Raw genomic sequence first — 7731 nt, 5'->3', positions numbered from 1 at the left:
GAGCGGTGTCATACACGTTGAGGTTTAAAACTGACAGGAGAAATTATTATAATAATTAATTCTATTATAAATCAGTATACACATAAATAAATACATATATGATTTGGATATACACCGAGGTATAAAATGTATAATTGGGTCGTACTTTGCAGATGATCAAAGTGTTATGTTGTAAATATGTGAATATATCATCATTAGTGTCATGTCATGTGTTTTTGATGTGACAGAAAGGATTTATTTGTGCAGTGGAAACTGAATTAAGTAACATAAATACTAGCATTATGTTGACACTAAAACACCCCATTATTTCCATTATCCATTTTCTGTGAGGTTGTGTTTCCAGCCCATTGGCATTGTGCCTCCTCACACGGCTAAAACTGGGTTACAGAACATTTGGCATAATCTAAGCGCCCCTTAAAATCATGACTCATAGTGACTGGTGATGTCAAATGCACCATATACTGTATAGAGCAGAAACCCTGCAAAACCTAAGAGAAAGTGCTGACAAATGGGTTAGAAAGCTTTATTAATCCCCACAAAAAGAAAAATATACATTACAAACAATGCAAATACATCAATACACAAAAATTAAAACAACACAATAAGACTAAATGCAATGCAGTTTAAGGAGTTTTTTTAGCAAGCAACACACAGATGTGCAAAGTGATGCATAGATAGTTGAAACCATGTAACCCAACCAACTTGCAGACAGGAGTGGGGAGGAGAACAGTGTCATCTGGCGAATTGGAAAAAGAGTCAGGCACGCTTCTTGGAACATTCTCCCGACAGAACATGTGGAAACAGAGAGTGAGGCCGTGCTGTGGCGCAGATGGGAACGTCATACGGCAGGTGATTTTGCATCCTTCGCCAAGACTAATCAACTACAATAAGAAAACATCAGCCAGCTGACATCTCTCAGAACAAGGAACGATCCAACCTTGTGGCTTTCCAGAGCCTAAGGTATCATATCAGGATGCTATTTATGAGCAATACAGAGAAATATTCATTTGTACTTCACAGCGTGGCAAAATGAAAACAGATTCCAGTGGCAAACATGTTTGTGTTGAGGAGAGCTATGACTATACATGTCAATACAGTAAGATAAACATCTAAATCCTGTCTGCATTCATACCAGCCCGTGTTCGACATCTTAACTTCCATCCCGCTTCATGACAACAACAAATAAACACAGCTCTGTCCTCACAAGACCCCTGCAGCCGGGTGTGACCTGAACTTCTTCTGAAAGCAAAAATATGCCTCCCATGTGTCAAAAGCAGACTTGACCGTTTAGATGGTATTCCGTCTTTGATTCATTTTTAAATCATAAATAAACTCATTTGTAGTCATTTCTATGGACGTTTAATGCAACTTTTCATTAAAAGTGCATTTGGCACTGTCGGGCTGTTCTACAAAAGTACACCGTGATAACTTTTAGTTGACATCTCTTCTAACCTTTGGACTACAAAATAACTCATAAACTATTGATAAATGGTACTTGGGCCAATTAAGGACAACTAGAACATTATGAAGAATTCCAAAGAGATCAGATTTATCTAGCTGACTGGGTTGATGGATTGCGTTATTAGCCGTTGGCATATACTGTCTTGTGTAAATTCCAGTGAAAACACTGTCCCAATTATACAGACAACTCTTTGTCCAAAATAAACTATTAAGTGGCGAAATCTCCAGTGGCCGCACTACTCCAACAAAATGCAGAATTCTTGTTGCATTTACTGAATCAGTTAACCGACACAGTACATTAAGAAACTGGTAACGCTTTACGAAAAGGATGTATTTAGTAGCATTAGTAAATGCATTAGGTTTCATTAACTAACAATGAGCAGTTAGCACTTATCAATCATTGCCAATACCAGTTGTTTATGTTAGTTCATTGTGCATGAACAAATGTTAACAGATGTTATTTAATGTTTTAACTTATGTTAACAAATACAACCATATTGTAAAAAAAACTTCTGAATCTCTTTTAGTTGACTAAAGAACTAAACGATAATCGAGAAGTCGTCCCTACGCTTCTGTTAAGTGCCTGACGTTTTGAACATTCTTAAAAGCCACAAGGGTAATGGAGTTCCTCTCCCAGAGCAAATTACTGTAGTCAGCGTGTAATCACCAGAGAAATGAAATCCCTCGCCTTCATTGTTACCATGGCAAAGATTACTTGACTGCTTTAACATTTTCACAGCTGATGCAGGAAAAGTCTATATCGCTGGATTTTCGATGAAGAAAAAGAAAAAAGAATCTCTCTCTTTCTGTCCACCCCTTGCACATTCTCTCTCTCTCTCTCTCTCTCTCTCTCTCAGTCCCAGCCCCTGAAGGTGTCATAACTGTGCTCTCTCGCTCTCGCTCTCGATCACCGCCTTTCAGATCTTTAAAAGCTGCTGCCTGCCGTCTCTCACTCGTTCTTGGTTTGTATCCTCTGGCGCTGCAGGGGACTCCTGGCTGCCTCACCACCGCACAGGCACCAAGCAAGGCTGAAAAGCAAGCAAAGAAAAGAGGAAAGAGAAACAGACTTCCAGAAATAGCATCAGCCACGTACGAGCATGGAAAACCTGAGACCCGGACACAAGATGTTTCTCCTTTCAAACTTGATGCCGGTCGTCCTGTTGCTGGTCATCCACTGTGGATCCAGGTCCCTGGCAGGTCGTCTAGGGCCCCATAAAAACTGCCTGACCTGCAAAGACGGGCATTACTCGGGTCGGGCCTCCAGGGACCACGCCGGGCCAGCCAGCACGGGCGTCCTGGCATTGGGGGATCCCTGCGGGGTGTACACCCTAAGCTGTGCCAAGGGGCTTCGCTGCGTGCCGCCTGCGAAGGACCATAGCCCCCTCCAGGCTTTGCTGCAGGGCAGAGGCTTTTGCGCCAAACAGGGCAAACTGATCCCGACAGAAAAGCCACAGCCCACAGGTAAGCCTTCGGATGCTTTTGAGGTCCCTGTCTGGGAGCGTTTCCTCCGTAGCTTCTTTTCAGGAGCGGGTGAGCACATCTGTGGCACCTTCCTGGCGTGCTTTTTTGCTGTAGCGTTTTGCCGCATGCAGTGGGAGAATGTGATGGCTAGTCTGCTTTAAGTACCACGGCTAAATAGCACGAGGATGAATTTCAGGGTCCACGAATGTGCTTGTGGCAAGCCAATGTGCTGCAGTATTCATACTTAAGCATAGGATGACAAAACTGTAACTGAACCAAGATGTGCACAAAGTGCCGGCAATCATTTCTGGCGTGTAAAGCATTTCTGTGCCGTGAATCATCGGCATACTGTAAATACACAGATGTGAAACAGATCGCTTGTTATAATGTGCATTGTCATGAATGTCTAAGTAGTGCATACAAGTACAGAATACTTGTCTGATAGTATGTGCAATTATACAGGTATGCGTGCATATGTGCATTAGAACTATTAAAAAAATTAAACAAGAAGAAAAAGAGAATTTCGGAAAAAAGGATTGAAGAAAATGAGAAAGAGCGATTGGTGTGCGTATGTGTGTGTGTGTGTGTGTGTGTGTGTGTGTGTGTGACTGTATATCAGTGTCACCCACATTCCCATGTCATTGCCATTTTTTATAGAAGGTGTCTCCATCTGCTGTTTACTTTAAGTAACTACAACTTAAGGGGACCAAAATCATCAATGCATTTGAATGATTTGCAAAACTATACTCTCCAAATGTTTTTCGATGAATGTATACATACAAAATACATAATACAGTGTAACATTCAATCAGTCTTAATGAAATCAAATCAGACTTATCCTATGTCATCAAAAGTGTCTTTTTTTTTTACAAAATGCAAAGTCACATTTCATTTTTCCTATCGTCACAGGGTCACATCATCCACACAGTAGTGACACAGATAAGGTGAGTCTTTCATCTTTTGGTTTCTATAATTAATGTTATTGTTCTCATGACTACCTACTCAGAATGAGGAAACCTTCTGGGCAAAGGTTAACATGTATTAAAGATGTATGCAGATCATAGAAATGTAGCCGTGTAATATCTCCTGCGGTTTTGCTGATGAATGTAAATGACAATAACTGGATTCTTATTCATTAGTTACATGGCAAGCCAAATCATCATATGATCTTATTACTGCATTCTAAATCTGAATGAAGTAAATAGCACATTCTACATATTCAAAGGATACGAGCCGTTCCCTCATTCAGTCCACCATTTCGATTCCAGGCTCCATGTCGTAAGCTGCTCAACACTGTTTTGAGGGGTCTGGAGCTCACCATTTTCCAGTCTGACCGTGATATCTACATCCCCAATTGTGACACTCGTGGCTTCTACAGAAAAAAGCAGGTATTAAAGAACAAATGTAAAGCTAATTTACAAATGCGTATACAGCATACAATTGTGTCTAGCGTAAGAATACACTGATCTTATGCTGCAGCCTACTTACATATGCTTATGCTACTCATCTTTATTTTCCCCCTGGAAATAAAAAGTACCAGAATTGTTCATTGTGTTAAATATTAAATTGGTTAATGTAATATTTAGAAGTAGTATTTAGGATTATGTTCGAATTTAATATGAAGTATTTAAGATTCAACTACAATATCTGGGTCAAAAATCAAATACGCAACTGAGTTGATCATGTTAACTGTGTACATGTTAAATTTGAACAAAGGGTCAGAATGGCCAAACCTAGGAAGGACACGCTGTCGTTTGAGCAAAGGGGGGAAATTCATGTAAATGTCTTTATTTAAATGATGTTGATAATATAATTTGTAACATTTTATAATAAATCGACTGCAAAACAAACATGTCAGACGTTTGGACCTCACTACATACAAGAAGAACCTTTTTTATCTAAACGGTTCCATAAAGAACCTTTAATATCCTTTCTGTTTCACAAAAGGTGCTTTGTGGTGAAAAAGGTTCTTCAGATTAAAAAAAAAAGGTAAGAAAGAGAAGGTTCTTTGCGGAACCAAAACTGGTTCTTCTATGGCATAGCTGTGAGAGAAGCACCTTCATTTTTAAGAGTGTGAGAAAGTAAGAGATGTGTGTAAAATATAGGTAAAGAAAGAAAACGTTAATTTAGACCAACATGGTTCCATGCATGTTCATACTGGTTTATGATGGTCTAGCTGGTGGACCAACACTGTAGCCTAATGTTGCTGTAATCCAGCAAAACTAGACGGTCAACCAGCATTGTCCTTCTGGTAAAGCTGGTTAGGCAAGAAACTCTGTGCTGGTGGACAGCAATGCTGGGTTTTTCAACAGCATACATGATAAAGAATACAGCCAGAGAACCAAAGCAAACGCAATTTCCTGTTGTGTTCCAGTGTCGTTCGTCCAAGGGAATGCAGCGTGGCCACTGCTGGTGCGTGGACGAGCTGGGCATCAAAGTGCCGCCACGTATCAGTGAAGACAGTACTTTACCGTGTGATGGAGAGTGAAGACAGCGACGGCCCGACAGCTCAGATCCTGGAGGAAGAGGAGGGGTACAGGGATAGACACTGCCTGACCAGGACACACCAGGGATAAACCACTTCACATGGAAAGGTCCCCCACTTAAGTCCAGACCTCCATTCGAAGGTTCACTTCACTGCCATAAACTCATTAAGTCCATATATAACAAACAGTATAAGCACACAGAACCACTTTGAGCTTAAGTCAGCGAGCTATTTAATTCCTGCCCAACTACTTGTGTGTGTTAAATATTCGTGCCTGTGTTCTCTGTTCTAGTTGGGCTGTAATACTGTTAACAAGACGGAGTGACAATGTTTTTGAACCTCTCCCCTTCTCCAACAATACACTGATTAAACTATAAGAAAAGAAACATCAAACTCATTCTGGAGTATCACTAGATTTCTTCAAATACTTTTCTTGAAGACTTGCGTTAGTGGTTTCAAATTGTACACGTTATGTAATCCAGACATCGAAACGCTCTTTTACGCTCACGTGATTTGGAAAGCACCCCTTTGTTTTTCGTTGGTATGACACCCTGATTGCGAATGCATGTTGTGAATTATATGTACATAAGGTTATTGTGGTCGGTTGTGTTATGAGGTGGAATATTCTTGAATGCTGATGGCTGTTACCCTTTTTTGAGAAGTTATTTTTATATATTTCAATATGCTATTTTATATAAATATAAAGTGTTGATTTATTTAATGAACTATAATGCCATGTATTTTTATATTGTCAGCAGTTTTTTCATTGTCAAAACAGAGCTTATTTTATTTGCTAATATAGTGAGTGCCATGCATTGGTCACACTTTAATAGGGGAATAACAAACACAAAAACATGTTTAAACAGCCCTCACAGTAAATGCGTTTTACAGTAAGCATAATTATTTTATTTCAACATTCGTTTCATTATTTATATTGATCCTTAAGTATTGCAACATATTACTACATTGTTTAATATTTTAAATTTCAGATTTTATTCTGGTCAAATGTAACAGTTTTGTTTTCTGTATTTTTTCGATTCCCACAAAGTGACAAAGTGCACAAAATAATGGATGATCCAATGTACTTCACATTAATTCTGTTGTATCAATGTGTGTGCCAGTCGATGTGGGCCCTTGAAACGGAAACATAAAGTGTGCAAGAACAATGAAAAAATAAAAACTGAAACAAAGAAAAATAAAAGCATATGTTAATATAAAATATGATTTTTTATATTTTTTTCAATGAACTTGTGTAGGTCCAATGTGTAATTTTTTTGGAGGATAGAAATGCAATATAATATACATAAAAAATGTCTTCAGAGGTGCATAAAGACCTTACATAATGAAGCGTTATGTTTTTATTACCTTAGAATGAGCCAGTTGTTCTACAGTAGCCCTAAACGGACAAACTGCTCTACAGAGTGCGTTTCGTAAATAAGTAAATTTAGTACTTATATTAAATTAAATTTAGTAAATAAATCTCCCTTGGCAAAGCAAAAACATGACGAAATCTTAGTCCTCTGTCAGCCACCATAGTGCTTTGAAAGGGAGGGGTGGAGTGAGCCATTGGTTGCAATTCACAACCTCACCACTACATTTTATCAACTGGAACTTTAAATGAAACTTACTATAGAAAATGCAAACTGCAGCATTAAAACAAGTTACAAGAATACTATGAAACCAAACACATGGCCAACTGGGACTAGTCCAAGAAACCATTAGGTTACATCCATATTCACTGATAAAATGATCAAATAAATAATGAAATGAAAAAATAAAACTGCATGGGGATTCTTTTGTGCCATGTCAGATTTACAACAGTATACTCAAAGTGAGAGGAAATATGCTTGTTTCCAAGGTAACAAAATTTTGTTATCATGCTCTAGGCCTATTTGTATCTATGTGGTTTGGATTAAGTTTTTCTACAGTAAACAAGCACAATATTAGGGCCTCTTTTGTACATCTGTATTATTCTTTGTGTTTTTTATTGCTAAATTAAGTAGTATAGGCCTACAGTAACATTTTACCGAGTTTTGGTTTTACAGAGAAATAATCATCACTCTGCGCCCCCTGTATCAAACCCATATGCGTTGTAAACTGAGATACAGGAACACAGTGTGCCATATCTCATAAATAGCTGCTTTATAATGCTAAAATCCTATATGAAAATGTACAGTATGTTGTGTTTTAGGCATTATTCACGCGTCTTCTTCTCACCTGCCCATTCAGAGACCACATGACGCATACAGTCAGGTGCAACACACACATTCCTGCCGTTTCTGAGCTGTCATGACGGATCAAGAGCTGTTCCTCAAAACCTGTGG

At 38.8% G+C, this 7731-nt stretch overlaps 1 protein-coding gene across 1 annotated transcript; it reads left to right on the top strand.

The window, feature by feature from the left end:
* The first annotated feature begins 490 nt into the window (after positions 1-490).
* On the top strand, positions 491-5410 carry igfbp6b (insulin-like growth factor binding protein 6b). Its single transcript, XM_057363288.1, has 4 exons — positions 491-2922; positions 3832-3866; positions 4191-4310; positions 5297-5410. The coding sequence occupies exons 1-4, from the start codon at positions 2559-2561 to the stop codon at positions 5408-5410; spliced, it is 633 nt and encodes a 210-aa protein (XP_057219271.1). The 5' UTR covers positions 491-2558.
* The last annotated feature ends 2321 nt before the right edge of the window (positions 5411-7731 follow it).

Source organism: Triplophysa rosa, linkage group LG21 (assembly GCF_024868665.1).
Source record: "Triplophysa rosa linkage group LG21, Trosa_1v2, whole genome shotgun sequence".
Classification (NCBI taxonomy): Eukaryota; Metazoa; Chordata; class Actinopteri; order Cypriniformes; family Nemacheilidae; genus Triplophysa; species Triplophysa rosa.
This window is presented reverse-complemented; position numbering and strand designations above follow the sequence as displayed.

Bases quoted from the DNA above. Each gene is read 5' to 3' on its own strand.
- igfbp6b (XM_057363288.1), top strand. From the start codon at position 2,559: ATGGAAAACCTGAGACCCGGACACAAGATGTTTCTCCTTTCAAACTTG. The intron at 3,867-4,190 runs GTGAGTCTTTCA...TTTCGATTCCAG, and splicing joins ACAGTAGTGACACAGATAAG to GCTCCATGTCGTAAGCTGCT. The intron at 4,311-5,296 runs GTATTAAAGAAC...GTTGTGTTCCAG, and splicing joins GCTTCTACAGAAAAAAGCAG to TGTCGTTCGTCCAAGGGAAT.